The sequence below is a fragment of the Schistocerca nitens genome, chromosome 1 (genome assembly GCF_023898315.1).
Source record: "Schistocerca nitens isolate TAMUIC-IGC-003100 chromosome 1, iqSchNite1.1, whole genome shotgun sequence".
Classification (NCBI taxonomy): Eukaryota; Metazoa; Arthropoda; class Insecta; order Orthoptera; family Acrididae; genus Schistocerca; species Schistocerca nitens.
Genome location: NC_064614.1, coordinates 409,542,669 through 409,559,721, shown reverse-complemented (window position 1 = coordinate 409,559,721; position 17,053 = coordinate 409,542,669). Strand labels below are relative to the sequence as shown.

The 17,053-nt window shown below is 41.0% G+C and overlaps 1 protein-coding gene across 1 annotated transcript in view; it reads left to right on the top strand.

Moving 5' to 3' along the window:
• Nucleotides 1–17,053, top strand: part of LOC126249720 (histone acetyltransferase KAT8) — a 113,059-nt gene that overhangs the window by 25,155 nt on the left and 70,851 nt on the right. The window contains exon 2 of the mRNA XM_049951405.1: nucleotides 12,255–12,366. Within this exon, the coding sequence (XP_049807362.1) occupies nucleotides 12,255–12,366 (112 nt within the window). The remainder of the gene's footprint in view (nucleotides 1–12,254; nucleotides 12,367–17,053) is intronic.

Sequence of the window (17,053 nt, the reverse complement as noted above, 5' to 3'; positions counted from 1 at the left end):
TGACCTCCACCTCAAAGATGGCTACATCACTACCTTCATCCACATCAAAGCTACCAACCACCAACAATAACTCCACTTCTACAGGTGCCACCCATTCTATACCAAGAAGTTCCTTCCATGCAGCCTGGCTACCTGTGGCTGTTGCATCTGTGGTGAAAAGCAACCTCTCTCGAAGTATAGCAAGGGTCTCACTGAGGCGTTCATAGACCACAATTACCCTCCCAACCTTGTACAAAAACAGATCTCCTGCACCTTACCTTTCCAGTAGCCCACCAGCTCCCAAAGCCCATCCATCTGACCAAGGAGGAGCATTCCACTCTTGATTCAGCATCACCCAGGACTAGAGCAACTGAATCACATTCTCCGCCAGGGTTTTGACTACCTCTTGTGTCCTCAAATGAGGAATGTCCTACCCACCACCCTTCCCACTTCTCCCACAGTGGTACTGTGCTGCCCACCAAACCTATACAATGCCCTTGTCCATCCCTACACAACCCCTATTTCCAATCCCTTTCTCATGGCTCTCACATTTATCATCCCACCACCACCTACTCCACTCTGGTCACAAGTATCATCTGTCAGAGGAGAGGCAGTGCTACACGTGAAACCAGTCATTTGACCTACAAGCTATCTGCCCCCCATGAATGGCTACCAAAAAACTGTGGTCAAGAAACAGCTGGACAATCCAGTTGCTAAGCACGGTGCCCAACACAACATTCTTCATTTCAGTGGCTTCTTCACAACCTGTCTCATCTGGACACTTCCCATCAACACCAGGTTTTCTGAATTGTGCAAGTAGCAACTCTCACTACAATATATTCTACATTCTCATAATGCTCCTGGCCTCGACCTTTGTAAGTCATTGTCCTTTACCCACTATCCCATTCCCTGTTCCCATTCCAGTGCTACACAGTCATCTATTCCACCAACACATCCACGGTCTTTTTACTTCTATCCTTTTTTGCCCCCACCCCCACCCCCCCGCCCGCCATCTGTCTCACCTTCTGACTGCACCCAGCTGCCCTACCCTCTACACACCTCGTTCCTATATGCTCCTACAAGCAGCACTTCTCCACCCCCACCCCTACTCTGCTATCCCTCCCTGTCCCCTGCCTCCCACTTGTCCTCACCGCCCAGTTTGCTTCTCCTATCATGCGCTGCTGCTCACAGTCTGGCCTTGGCAGCCAGAGGCCTGGTCGCACACACACGTGTGTGTGTGTGTGTGTGTGTGTGTGTGTGTGTGTGTGTGTGTTGTCTAATTCTGATGAAGTCCTATTTGGCCTAAAGCTTTGTTTGATAGATAGTCTTTTTGTTGTGCCTATCTGTGAGTCAACATTTCTGTTGTATAGTGAGTAGCAACTATTCTTTTCGTAATACTGAGAAACAAAAATATAATTTCTAAGGGTCTGCGTTGTGATTTGCATCAGCAGTTGTTTACTTCAGTGAAGTTACTAGCTCAGCCAGTCAAAGTCCCACACTCTGCTGTTAGCCTGAAACTATGGAGAGGAACAGGCTGAATCTTACTTGAAATAGCACTCAGGTGTAAAACCAGTTATTGAAAATGTGAGGACTGGAATTAATTCTGCCCAAACTCTGTTATACCCCAAGGAAGTTTACTGTTCATCATTCTTTATGCCATTGTTACTCTGTCCACAGGAAACAGCCCAGTTGAATGGCTTCATTTGTGGATAAATTCTCTATTTTTTATTCCTCCTGCAGTTTCAAGATCACAGCTAATTAACTTTATCTTAGAATGAAGAGGTTGGAAAAAATGAGCAGGAGGCCAAGTTTCAAGTTATAAGGAGAAAAAAAATTATGGTGTTATGATTGACATTGTCCTTTCAACTTACATGGTAGCTACTACATCTGAAGGGAGCTAAAATCCAGATTGAAAAATCACCTAATATCTAAATAGTACGTAAGCAGACAGATTTTGGGAGCCAATATGTCTCAACACCTGTGGTTATTAGACAGTAGGTGACTGATTTCACAGAGGCTCTCAAAAATTATAGTGTGTATATAACTGGCTTCAAGCTCTTGCTCGCATTCAAAAACAGTTCCAGACCAGGAGAAGCATATGAAATGTACTGGTCAAACATAATTCTCCTTTGACAGATGATCATCATAATCATGTGAGAGCTCATATATTAGGAGGAATATCACATTACTGAGCTGTATTATGAAATTTCATTTGTGCAAGCAATGGTGGTATTTGGACTGCAGTTGCTTAACGCATTTACCATATAATTGGTTCGGTTGATGTACACAGCCGAGTTGCATATTTCTAATAGCCCCCATAGGTTATCAGTATGTCTCAAGACAATGCAAAGCTGTGTTGCGATTTGATACCTTTAATTAGACACACTCTGACAATAGTGCGTAACTTTGACTTGATGTGCATGCTGTATACTTTCATACACATTCCATAGTAAAATCAGTTATGTTTTGTTGCACTGGAATCACTTTGTGGTGTGGTATAATAAACTGCCATTAAGCCATTGCTTGCAGATACCTAATTGTATCTCCCAGCAGAGTAATGAGAGATATCACTTGATGTATGATCTCATACATGAATGTGATGGTTGTTTGTCAGATGAGAATTGTATTTGTCCAATACATCATAAATGTATTTCCTGTTTTGGTAGTGCACTCGAGGATGAGTGTGAAGTTTGAAACCAGTTGTACTCAAATGAAGAACAAAATAGTTTCGACAACTGAAACAGAACAAGTCAGGTATTTCCAGCACGAGGTCAGATAACTGTGATACCATAAAATGAAAAAAAAAATTTACAAAATATACCTTCAGCTTCAACTCTCATACAATTGCATGTTATTTGGCTCTGCATGACTCAACGTTGTTCACAGTTTGGAAACTAGGCTGAGATCAGCCCAATATTAAGTCAATGCATTGTGAATAGTGAGCTGCCATTCTCAATACTGCAGCCTCTTCTCATGATGAAGCATGTGCTGTCACTCTTGTCCATCACTGCTATTAGCATACAATAAAAGTGTGGATCCAATTTATGAGAAACTAATCACAGACAATATGCAAAATTCTTCTGAGTCTGAGCACTAGAATGTGAACTAAGAGTGACAAAAATTAAGACTTTTAATTAGTACTAGGGCAGGTTGCCACATTGGTTGACTGAAAGGTCCAAATTCATTATAGGGATGAACATAATGATAGTACTATTTTATCTACTGACACATTCAAGCAGGCAGGTGCCCATGGATGTTAATATTTTTCCATATCTTTTTTGAAATTATGTGTTCCCAATAAATATAGCATATACGACAGAGAGCTCTATACTATTCAGAGGACATTTGAGTAGATGAAGGCAAGATGGTGCAGTGAGCACACTGGACATGCATTTCGAAAGGTGGCGGCTCAAATCACCAGTTGGTCTCCTAGATTAAGATCATCATTGTTTCCCCAAATCCCTTAAGGTAAATTCCAGGATGATTCCTTTGAAATGGACACAACCAGTTCCCCATCATTACCCAATCGAAGCTTGTGCTATCATCTTCATTGATAGGATGTTAAACCTTACTCTTTCTTCCTTGAGCAGATGAGAGACAAGTCAGAAATTTCTCATGTGCTCTGTCTGCTCTCCAGTCAAACTAGGAACTGCAGCCAACAGAAAGAATTAGCCAGAATATGCACAGCATTCTCGTGAACATAAATAGCTGAGGAAAGGAAGTGACCTTCTGTTGTGTATTGATGCATGCGAGAGAGAGAGAGAGAGAGAGAGAGAGAGAGGGGGGGGGGGGTGCTGTGATGTTATGAGTGTAGCAGCCAAAGACATTTGTGGGAGTGGATCAGGACATTATTAGCCCATTCTGTATGTAAGCTTCCACACCGTCTTCTTCCATTTTGATTGTTATTAGCAAAAGGCATTAAAGAGAATTGGAAATTATTTAGCTTGGGGTGAGGCGAGTGGAAAACTCACATACAAGGGTGTGCTGAAAATGCCTCCAAATTTTTTATATGAAAAATTTTAAAGCTTTTTCAATGAACCAAACTTTATCAACATTCTACATCTTTATTCTTCGTGTCTACATACACTGAGGTGACAAAAGTCGTGGGATAGTGGTATGCGCGTATACAGGTGGCAGTATTATCGCATACATAAGACATAAAAGGGCAGTGTATTGGAGGAGTTGTCATTTGTACTCAGGTGATTCGTGTGAAAAGCTTTTTGACGTGATTATGGCCAAACGATGGGAATTACCAGACTTTGAATACAGAATGGTAGTTGGAGCTAGACGCATGGGACATTCCATTTTGGAAGTCGTTAAGGGACTCAGTATTCCAAGATCACCAGTGTCAAGATTGTGCCAAGAATACCAAATTTCAGCCATTACCTCTCACTATGTACAAAGTAGTGGCTGATGACCTTCACTTAACGACCGAGAGCAGCAGCATTTGCAGACCCCATGAAGCCATGGACCGAAATTGTCAGTAAGGCACTTTCAAGCAGGTATGGACTGTGTTTATATGGAATGGGACTGGGTCCTAGTTATTTTCAGCTACTTGGAGACCATTTGCAGCTATTCATGAACTTCATGCTCCCAAATAACGATGACATTTTTGTGGATGACAATGTGCCAAGTCACCAGGCCACAGTTGTTTGCAGTTGGTTTCAAGAACATTCTGGACAATACGAGTGAATGATTTGGCCACCCAGATCATCTGGTATGTATCCCATCGAACATTTACGGGACATAATCAAGAGCTCAGTTCCTGCACAAAATCCTGCACTGGCAACACTTACACGACTGTGGGCAGCAGACTTCCAATAACTTGTTGACCCCATGCCACATCGAGATGCTGCACCACGCCAAGCAAAAGGAGATCCAACACGATATTAGGAGGTATCCCACGGCTTTTGTCACCTCGTATATTTATTTCTCAGTGTAGTCACCTTGGCAATACACACATTTTTTCCAACAAGAGACCAGTTTGTTGGTACTGTCACTGTAGAATGTGTGACTTTGTTGACGGAGCCACATCTCCACTTCTGCACCGCTTCATACTATCAAAGTGGAAGTCCATGGAGGTGTTCTTTAAGTTTTGGAAACAGATGAAAATCAGATGGAGCCAAGTCAGAACTAAATGGAGGATGATCTATGACAGTGAACCCAAGGCCTCTGATTGTTGCAGATGTCACAGCGCTCATTTGTGGTCTGGCAGTGTCATGCTGAAGTAAAGGATGCTCCATGTGGAATCAGTCTTCAAATTTGTGCTTTCAGTTTTCTGAGCTGTTTCTCTCGCACCGACGTAGTTACATTACACACTGTCATGTTACATGGTACAATTCAAATTTCTCTAAGGGTATAGGGAGGAGGAAGAATTCGTCTGAGGAAGTTGGCATACGCTGTGCCATTTAGACTACCATAGATGAAATAAGGGCCAGTAATTGCAGTACCAAGCATTCCACACCAGACATTAACTCTCCATTGATGCTGATGTTCCACCTGTCTAAGCCATCGTGGGTTGTCGCTGGGCCAATAATGTATGTTCCTTGTATTTACCTGTCCTTCGTTTGAGAAGGAACATTCATCAGCAAATAGAACATTGGAGAAGAATTTTGGCTTGGCGGGGATTTGCTGCTGTGCCCACTGACAGAAGTGTACACAATTCTGGAAATCATTCCCATGCAATTCTTGATGTAGGTGTACATGTAAGGATGGAACCAATGATGTGTAAGAATACGATGTACACTGGTTTTAGGAATGACAATCTCGTGTTCAAGCTGTCGTGTGCTCGCTTGTGGATTCATAGCAATGGAAGCGAGAACAGTAACTTCGGTAGCTTTGTCTGTGCGAGTGCTATGACAATTGCATTGTTGTGGGTTGAAACTTTCCTTTTCCTGAAATGTCACAACAAGACTTGAAAACATGCGTTGGAAAGGTGGGTTCTTGTCAGGATATCACCTACCTTCAACAACAAAAATAAAAGAAACATTATGTCGATGCAGTTTGTAGGAAGGGTAGCCTGTACTGTATGCCTACTCTACACAACAGCATTTAAAATGACTAAACTAATGTACTAATTGTACCCGTACATAAGAAAACACTATTGCAATTACTGTTCTGCTATCTTACATTCCCCATAGATGAGTAGCATTTCTACCTTCCCTTCATTGGTGTACATTCTACTCACATAACTCTTTAACTGATGATGGTTGACAGAATGACGGGTGTGCATTCTACTTATGTTTATATTTGTCCTCTGTCAACATCAGCACGTGGATGTGTACCATTACCACAAGTATCTGCACTAAGCGCTGGGAGCGTCAATGTCAACGTTGTGTTTTGTAATTAATAATGTTGTGTTTCAGTGAATGGTACACTGTGATACATTTTTGAATAGGTCTTTAGGGCAGGAAATGAATTAACGAATAAAAAATACAGGGTGCCATTTAAAAATGTCATACTGCTGTTCATATCTTTGTAAAAAACAAAGCTGCAACAAAGGCAATCATGCTGATTGATGTCCCCCTGACAGCTAAAGAAGATTTGCTTGAAACATTTTGTAATTTGCATCTGGACAAACATTTATTTAGGGTGGTCAAGATAAATGGGACACCCTGTGTGTGTGTGTGTGTGTGTGAGAGAGAGAGAGAGAGAGAGAGAGAGAGAGAGAGAGAGAGAGAGAGAGAGAGATAGAGATAGAGGGAGAGAAGAATTGGAGAACATATCTGACCAATGGTTCAAATGCCCTGCTATCATAGTTACAACTGACTGAGAGAAAGAAAACAGCACAACATCCCCCCCCCCCCTCCAGTCAGTTCTAACTGGAAACCTGGACTTGTTGTTTAGAAAAATATCGTCTAAACAAAACAGAAGGAAGTGATACTTATTACACTCAGTAAAATTCATAGTGCTACATCTGCAGTTCTTTCTTAGACAAGAGGATCCATCACTAAGCAAGCCTTACAATGAAACTGTGTCTGTACAGGATATTTCAGCTTAATGTATTTTCTTTGTTGACTAGATGCCAGAAAGTTACATGTGGTGCATTATGGCACTGTCCATGCCCATTACTGAAATTGGTGCGCGAGAAGAATGTGTCTCAGTAAGCCTCCATACGAGCTCGAATCTCCTGTCGTGGTCATTTTGTGAGAAGTATTGGAGGATGTAACATGTTGTCTGACTTCTTAGAATGTTCATGCACAGAATTTTGGCCAGTGCACCCCTGTGTGATGCCCAACACTTGTCTTGTACTGTTTACTGCAGGAGTTTGTTGAGCATGTACATGATGCTCCAGCACTTACTTAATGGACATGGTGTGATATGTACTGCTCCTCTTTGGATCTTTCCTGTCTTCTGTATCTAGATAGCAGTACTCAAGAATCAGCCTGACATGGGTTTTGTTAACTACCTGTTTCACTGATGAAGTAACCGAGCGAGGTGGCGCAGTGGTTAGACACTGGACTCGCATTCGGGAGGACGACGGTTCAATCCCGCGTCCGACCATCCTGATTTAGGTTTTCTGTGATTTCCCTAAATCGCTCCAGGCAAATGCCGGGATGGTTCCTTTCAAAGGGCACGGCCGTCTTCCTTCCCCGTCCTTCCCTAATCCGATGAGACCAATGACCTCGCTGTCTGGTCTCCTTCCCCAAAACAACCAACCAACCAACTGATGAAGTACTCGCAATTAGCACAGTCTGGTACCTGCCTTTCATAGAACTAACTTTATGTGGTTATCCCATTTAAGGTTACTCCAGTCACATACTCCTGAATCTGCTTTTGTTGTTACTGTTTCCAGTGTGTAACTGCCAATCATGTAATGGACAATAATGGCTGACAATAATTTTCATTCGACAAAGGGCGTTCAAAAAGTTTTGCACAGTCATCTCTAATTTTTTATTTTTTGCAGGAGGAGAATGAAATTTTTTGTGAACGTACTTGGAACATTTAGCTATATGTTGAGCCTACTCAGTGTAGCCTCCATCAGCTGTGACGCATCTGGCCCAATGTTCTTTCTGTGATGTAAATGCACTTTGCTAAAATTCTGAGTATTGACTTTTACACCATCGCTTGACACAGGAAATAAGGTCTTTCTCACTATCAAATGTTTTATTGCGGAGGTGGGCCTTCAGACAATCAAAGAGGTAAATATCAGATGGAGCCAAGTCCGGACTGTAGGGACAATGAGGAACAATTTTCCAACCTATTTTCCTGATTTTCTCCTGCGTCGAAAGGGCTGTTTGGGATTAGGCATTGTCATGGTGTAGTCTGTTGAGCTGACCCTGAAGCTGTGGTCTTTGGGTCTTGATGGCACGTCACAGCTTGTCCAATGACAAACAGTAACGGTCCCAGTTAATTGTGGAGCCAACTTCCAAAAAGTCAATGAAAATGACACCACACTCATCCCAGAAGAAGGAGGCCATCACCTTTCGGCCTGCTGTTCGTGAAAGTCTTGGTTTCTTCTTCTGAGGGGAACCTGGATGTTGCCACTCTTTGGATTGGTTTTTGCTCTCAGGTTCAGACAAAAGAACCATGTTTCATCCTGGGCAACGATGCCATCAAAACACTGTTTCCACTCTTCAGTAAAAGTCTTCTTTCTCATTGTTTTCATTTCTATTGTCAATAATCTAGGCACCCAACATGCACAGACTGTACTAGTGATACCACACTACCAAATGACAAACGAGTCATTTCAGTTGGCTGTCGTGTTGTCACACATCTGTCATTTTGGATGATTTGATCAATGGTCTCCTTATACACATCATTCACTGCCGTCAATGGTCTGTCGCACTGTGGATTGTCCAGTAGAGAGAAATAACCTTCTTTAAACCTCTGCAACCACCACTGGATTACTGCTGTGATCCACTGTGTCCTCCCATAAACAGGGAGCAACTTCCTGTGAATCAATGTGGCAGAGTCATCAACAGTCTTGAAGAAGAAATCCATCACCGACCATTGTCGTAATCTGACATCTCCTTCACAGTCCATTATGGCTCACTTGTAAATAAAAGAAAATATTTTTATATACCAACGAATAGCTAAATGTTTACAAGCATGTTCACAAAAAATTTCATTCTCCTCCTGCAAAAAATAAAAAAGAATAGATATGACTGTGCAAAACTTTTTGAATGCCCCTTGTATATCACCATTATGGTTAAAGCTTAATGAAAAGTGTATAACATTCCACAAAACCAGCTAAACTGTATTAGTAATGGGTGCATGGGCAACTGTGCCAGTACACAACAACCCATATACAATGTGTCTCATAATTAATGGCATAAATATGTAAAGTTGAATATACATTATACCAGCCACTAGGTTATGTGTGAACAACATCCCACTTAAGAAAAGGTAACAATGCTCTACAACATTAAGAAAAGTTATTATAGATACTTTAGCAGAAGTGCAAATGTTTTGAATAAGTATGACAGCAGTTACATGACCGTACTTGTAGTTGAAGGAGGCACTCCAAATGTTGTCCTTGTATCTGGATGTATGCCCTTACCTGTTGCCACACTTGAATGTCAAATCCTTTGATACATGCCTGAATGATATTGAAATTGTAGATGAATGTTGACAACTCTCTGATCCAATACATCAACCGTGTTAACTGAAGTGGCGTGCACTGCACCTTAAGGTGGCCCCAAACACGGAAATCTGTGGGCTACATCTCAGATGATCTTGAAGGCCATGTTACAGGTCTGCTCAGCCTATCGTTGGCCATATCAGTGCATTAAATGTCATCCCGTGATAGCACCAAAATGTGCCGGTGATTCATCATGCAAGTAGCACATCCTCTGGCGTTGCTCTAAGGGAACATCTTCAAGCAATGCTGCAAGATGAAGCTGAGGAAACCAAGAGTAATTTCATCTGTTGAGTTTGTTTGGTAACATGCTAAGTCCAGTAAGATGATACCTAGTATCTCTAACCACACATTCAGTGAAAATGTCATAGATGTTGAGACTCGTGCACAGCATATGGGTTTTAGCCTAGATGACTTGTAATGGAGAATTGTGGTAATTAAAGACACCATCACAAGTGAACCCTGCATCATCTGTAAATAAAAGTTGTCAAACATCAGGTTGCCTAGAGCTTGTTGTTGCATCCAGTGACAGAACATAAGTCTAGGACCAAAGTCCACTTTAATAAAACACTGAACTCATTGGAGGTGGTGTCAGTACGTTGCATTGTGATGCATTATTTCCCAAACACTACTGTGGCTCATTCCAGGAATTTTTGTGGCTAGTCTCCGTGTCGAGATTCGTGGCGAGTGTTTGATTGTTTCCAGCACCATATCTTCAAGCACAGGCATAATTTGTGCAGGCCTACCCACTCTGTGCATGAACATTCTAAGAAGTCAGACAACATGTTACATCCTCCAATACTTCTCACAAAATGACCACGACAGGAGATTCGAGCTCGTATGGAGGCTTACTGAGACACATTCTTCTCGCGCACCAATTTCAGTAATGGGCATGGACAGTGCCATAATGCACCACATGTAACTTTCTGGCATCTAGTCAACAAAGAAAATACATTAAGCTGAAATATCCTGTACAGACACAGTTTCATTGTAAGGCTTGCTTAGTGATGGATCCTCTTGTCTAAGAAAGAACTGCAGATGTAGCACTATGAATTTTACTGAGTGTAATAAGTATCACTTCCTTCTGTTTTGTTTAGACGATATTTTTCTAAACAACAAGTCCAGGTTTCCAGTTAGAACTGACTGGAGGGGGGGGGGGGGGGATGTTGTGCTGTTTTCTTTCTCTCAGTCAGTTGTAACTATGATAGCAGGGCATTTGAACCATTGGTCAGATATGTTCTCCAATTCTTCTCTCCCTCTATCTCTCTCTCTCTCTCTCTCTCTCTCTCTCTCTCTCACTCTCACACACACACACACAGGGTGTCCCATTTATCTTGACCACCCTAAATAAATGTTTGTCCAGATGCAAATTACAAAATGTTTCAAGCAAATCTTCTTTAGCTGTCAGGGGGACATCAATCAGCATGATTGCCTTTGTTGTAGCTTTGTTTTTACAAAGATATGAACAGCAGTATGACATTTTTAAATGTCACCCTGTATTTTTTATTCGTTAATTCATTTCCTCCCCTAAAGACCTATTCAAAAATGTATCACAGTGTACCATTCACTGAAACACAACATTATTAATTACAAAACACAACGTTGACATTGACGCTCCCAGCGCTTAGTGCAGATACTCGTGGTAATGGTACACATCCACGTGCTGATGTTGACAGAGGACAAATATAAACATAAGTAGAATGCACACCCGTCATTCTGTCAACCATCATCAGTTAAAGAGTTATGTGAGAAACTCCCAGTTTCTCAGAGGCATTGCTGCACCCTTGTAAAAATTCGACTTTCAGGGTGCATTCAGACAGGGTATGCCTTCTGGTGCAAGTGTGCAGCCTCCCATGCGTTGCTGTTAGCCCCAGCATACATGAAATGCATGTCCACATACTCTTCATTACTGTAATGTTCCATGTTACCACCAACATTCATACAACACAACTGATGTTCTGCAGAAAACTGACATGAGTGGCACTCTTACTGTGTACTGTACTGTCATGTCCATTCTGTTTACAACAGATTTTAATAAATCTACACAAAAACCATACCCAAGCCGTGGACCAGCATGTGTCTTTGCAAAGAATCACATCAGTAGTGGCTGGTAACTACAAAGTCGTGATTATCTCAAAAACTGTTCATTTGCTGATCTATGTTTGCCGAGACTTTTTTGTTTCTAGTATTGTGTACTTTCAGGTGTATGCATTTATGCCATTAATTACGATACATTCTGTGTAAGATGAAACTAAAATTGCAAGGAGACAGAATGGCTTGCTACTATTTACCTTCAGGATGCAAAATACCAAGTACTGCCAGTAGACAAACATAAAAACATAAACAACTATATTAGCTATTGGTACTGACAGCTCTCTCCTCCAGGAGAATAAATTAATGAGATTAGAATGAACAAGCAGGTTACACAGACACCAGGTCGAGAGAGACCCACCTGTTACGAGATGAGTAATTCTCTACCTTTGATATGAGTAGCTTGCCCCTCCTTACTAACTTTCCCAGCCTGTCCCTCTTCCCTGTCTAAGGAAGGAACTAGTAGCTCTGGTTTTTTAAGTAAATGCTGACCAGCCATTCTGTCAACTTGTAATTTTTTTTAATGAACTCACCTATTTTGATGCAATGTAGATGTATTATATGGAAAATATTGAAAGCTAAATAAGTTGCATGTAATTTTCAGATCCCGCAGAAATCATCCAGACACGATACAATGACCAAGATGGTCATTACGAGTATTATGTTCATTATGAAGGATATAACAGGAGGCTGGACGAGTGGGTACAGCGAGACAGGTATGTTGTTTCAGAGCAGGTACTGATTGAGAGTAGTTGTTTCTACTTATAGTGATGCAGTCTTGAACCAAAACCAGTGTTCTGCTGGCATACATTCAACTGCTGGCATACATTCAAGATAGCACAGCTACCTGAAGAGTACAGTGAAGAGTACTGGATAGAAAACTACAGTATACTGTAAATTACATAGCTGATATTATGCTTCTGTGTACACTTCATTTTAGTTTTGATTCACGTAATAAAAATGTGATTGTTACCACTGACAGCTCCAGAAATACTTAGGTGCCATACTTGTACACTCTGAGAGACATTTATCCTTTAAAGGAATCTTCTGTTAACTCACAGTTGCTTCATAAGGCCAACAAAGAAATAAACAAATAAGTAAAATGCTCACTATGTTTACCATGAGCAGCTGGTGTTAAAGCACTGCAAGTTCACTTTGCAAAGTAAAACATTTTGTGGACTTGTTTAGACAAAAGCATTGCAGATGCTGCACTGTCATAAGGATGTCATTTATAAACAGAACTTTTGTGTGCAGAATTAACTTTTGCTCATAAGGCATCTGTAGTTCTTAAGACTAATGCTAGTCTTTGAGGTCAGAATGTAAATAATTTTAATTCTGCAGGCAAAGCTGCAACAGTAACAAATTGAATTTGTAGGTGAAGAAATCAATTGAAAATGATTTAGACCTGTTTTTGGTATTTTCTCGAGCGTGTGCTGTATAGAAGCAGCAGGTTGACTTCCTGCAATTGAAGGTTATATTCCAGCAATGAATGTGACGTAATATCCTTTACAAGTTTAAATTCCCATCAGTGTTGACATATTGAAAGGAAGAATGGTCTGATATCAAGCAAATTACAGATGAGAACTTTTGTATAAAATGTAGATAGTTTGATATATCAACTGTAGGTTAAGTTACAACCTTTTGAAAGCATTGATCCTTTGAGTACAGAGAACTCACCACAGTTACAATGATTTCTTGTCGCTTTTCTGGGAGCCATACTGTACAAAATATATGAGAGTTAATAAAAATCCATTGTTACATTTATTTTTATAAGTAATATTTGCATTTATGCTTGAAAATTTGTTGCCCCAAGTGACATCTGCATACGTACATACGCTACAGGACACCGTATGGTGCATTATGGAGGGTACCTTGTACCACTATTAGCCATTTCCTTTCTTGTTCCACTTGCTAATGCCACTAGCCCTAATTTCTCTTATCTTGTCTTGGTGGTCGTGTGGGACACCTCCAGTGTCACTTAGTTTGCCCATGGACTCTTGCTTCCGAGGCACCTCTTAGTGTGCTCGATGCTGTGGATCCGCTGTCACAGCAGGGTGAATGGTGGGTGGTAATGCGTCAACACCACTTGAGGCGGAGGGCCAATGTGGAAACTGGCACCTGGCCTCGCCCACTCACCCTGTGAATGGACAGATGGCTGCTCCTTCATCAGGCTCTGAGCAGGCACGGGGGGAGGGGTTCACTAGTTATTGAGAGCTCCAGTATGAAGCGCATTATGGAGCCCCTAAGCCAGATAACATTCAGGGCTGGAAAGGAAGTCAATGTGCACTTGGTCTGACTGCCTCATCCAAAATGTGGAGGCAGCCTTGCCTGTGGCTATCGGGCATGCTGGGTGCAGTCGTCTGCAAGTTGTGGCCCACATCAGCACCAACGACTCCTGTCACATGTGTTCTGAAGCCATCCTCAGTTCATACATATGGCTGGTGGAGGTGGTGAAGACTGCTGGCCTCATACACGGGATGCAAGCAGAGCTTGCAATTTGCAGCATTGTTTCAAATTGATTTGGGTCCTTTGGTTTGGAGCCAAATGGAGAGTCGTAGCCAAAGGCTTCATCGACTCTGTGGCAGTCTTGGCTGCATATTTTTAAACCTGCATTATTGTTTGAGGGTTTGTAGGACCCTCTTGATAGGTCAGGCGTGCGCTACACAAAGGAAGCAACTACTCGTGTAGCAGAGTACTTGGGGAGTGCACATGATGGATTTTTAGCTAGGGGGTAGTTTGAGGCGCCCTGATGAACACTCACCAGTCCACACGCACCAAGGGAAGTCAAACAGCATTCAGAGTAAAGACACTTTGAATTTCAAAATTCTTTCAGTAACCTGTTGAAATACTCGTAACAAAGTTCCCGAATTTACTGTCCTCCAGGAAAGCTCTCGCCCAGCATAGCCCATATCAATTCAGGCATCCTAGGAAATAATCATACCTTCATAGTCTCAGATGTTATTAAATTTAGCCTATGTTAAAATGAAGGACTAAGTAAGGAACACGTATATTTTTGTTTTCTCCAAAAAAAGAAAGAAAAAAAAAATTCTGCTCCGACATACCGTCCTCCAAAGATGACACTGCACATACCATTTTGAAGACGCGAATTTTGGAAAAAAAAATTAAAATGCTGTATCTCTGGAGCAGTTCTAGATATTGTGTTGTTTTTTTATTTGAAGAATAATTGCTTTATGATAACAAAGAAATCCTCCATTTGTACTTATCTGTTGAAATTCTTTTACTATAACATTCTGAATATTTTTTTATAATTTAAGGAAAAAAATTTTGTTTTAAAAAATTGCAATCCATGAAATTTTGATTTTTTTTTTCTCTTGATTAGTACCACATAGTTCTACATTCCCTGAAAAGGAGAAGTTTCCCTTTTAGTTTGAACAGGTTTTATAAACAAGTGAAATTTTTGCTATACATAAAATGTTTTATTACCACATTATCACATAACAGGCCCATAAAAATCAAAACCTAGCATTACTTAACGTAATTTTAGTTTTTAAAGATGAGTAAGAGACTCATTTTTCAAGCATTTTAAATGGTTCCAAAATGTATGTGAAAGGTCCAGAGACTTAAGGGTTTCAATGTATACAACTTTTGTGCACTCTGTTTTGTACTCAAATTAGCCAGTCAATGAACTAAAAATGTGTTCCACTGCTTCAGTGTCTTCCTTTGATATAGAGTGATGTCTTCCTGTGGAACCAATAGGAACTGGAGTACTTACAGTCTTCAATACATTGTGAACAGGAAGTGAGCACTGATGGTGTTGTTGCTGTACTTCAGCTGGAAACCTATATCCAGCAGCTGGTCCATGTGGTAGTATAAAGTTCACTACAATTTCATTTAACACACAACTGGTGTCTATAATCTCTGCAATCCACCAGTCACAGTCATACACACACTCCACAAACACCTCCCCCCTTTTCAGGTAGTGAATCTGAATATTAACCTGCTGTTTCTGAGGTGTTGGCTGAACAAACGAAATTTCTTCTTTCTTGCTCTTTAAAGTGCGTACAGCATGAGTTCGCTCATCACTTTGAGTCCAAAAATGTGTCTTCTGAATTTATTTCACAGTAGTAATTTGTTTGGACCATTCTTCTTTTTTCTGTTCACAGAATTCTTCAATTTCCTCCTTGGACAAAAGAATGTGGGCTGTGGATGTGTAAGATTTCATCACCCTCGTAAAATCCTCAGCATTCTGAATCACAGCTGTATTTGGTCTGGAAAGATTCTGTTTTGTGGTATGGTGCTTTAGAAGAACCTTCTACACCATCACAAGGCCCCTTCCTATGACCAGTAGCACTGTATACCCACCCATTTGGCACAAGCAACTTACTCAATTAAAACAGCTGGTAACAGTTTTTAAAATGACTAGGAGCACCATCAGAAATAATAATGATCTTCTCTCCCATTGTTTGCTGTTGAAGAGTTTTGCACATTGCTAGCAAAGCATGTGCTGAGTCATGTCCTGTGTCGTCACTTATAGCTGCAGCACTTGTGGTCTTCTTTTGAAAATATGTCACTCATGTAAAAATTGAAACCTGGTTATTACTCCAATGATACCTTCGTACTTCTTGTGGTAGAATTACAGACCAGTTCTCAGCAGAATCACAGTGAAGCAGTACACAACATAGTTCTTCAGCCTGTACACACCCTTTCACTTCTACAATGTGTTGTTGTTGCAATTTCTTCAGATGCTTGCATGTTACTGCTACCACTGCCCATTTACCAAGTTCATCATTGAAACTGTCAAAGGCAACAGTTTTCTTAATTAGTTTATTTTCCTCCCATGTCACATATGTAATTTCTGCAGAGTTATCTGCTATGTCTTCCAGGCCAAGTGTCTGTAAAGACAGTCCTCCCTTTCCAGGGCAGTCACCACATTCTTAAAAGAAACAAGTCTCTCAATTTACGACACAAGCTACTAATGACTTCACACGACCACCCAAGGTGTCGTGTCACATGCTCCAGTAAGTTCTTCAAAGTTACCACACAAAGTTCAAAATTCGCGCAGTACACACATAAACTAGCAGTCTGGTCCCTTTGATCCCCCAAACCAACCAACCAACACACATAAACAGACATCTCTTGGTGAGTGTGGAACTACTCAATTAGGTCATAGTGCATATATTTTGATCTTCCAATATGTGAAGTTGTGTGGTTGCTCTTATAAATTGCAAAAGTTTCTTTAATACTGCGAGTCATGTACCTCTTCACTTTCACAATTTTTTTACCTTTAACTGTTACAGTTATGGTGTCTTTTTTGTTGGCAGTCTGACGGGAACAGTCCAATTTATCTTCCAGATAAAATGACTGCACTATTTGAACTTGGGCTGCTTCTGCAGGATGACCATAATAGGGATCTGGTCTTCCAAAGACTCCTTTTACAGACCT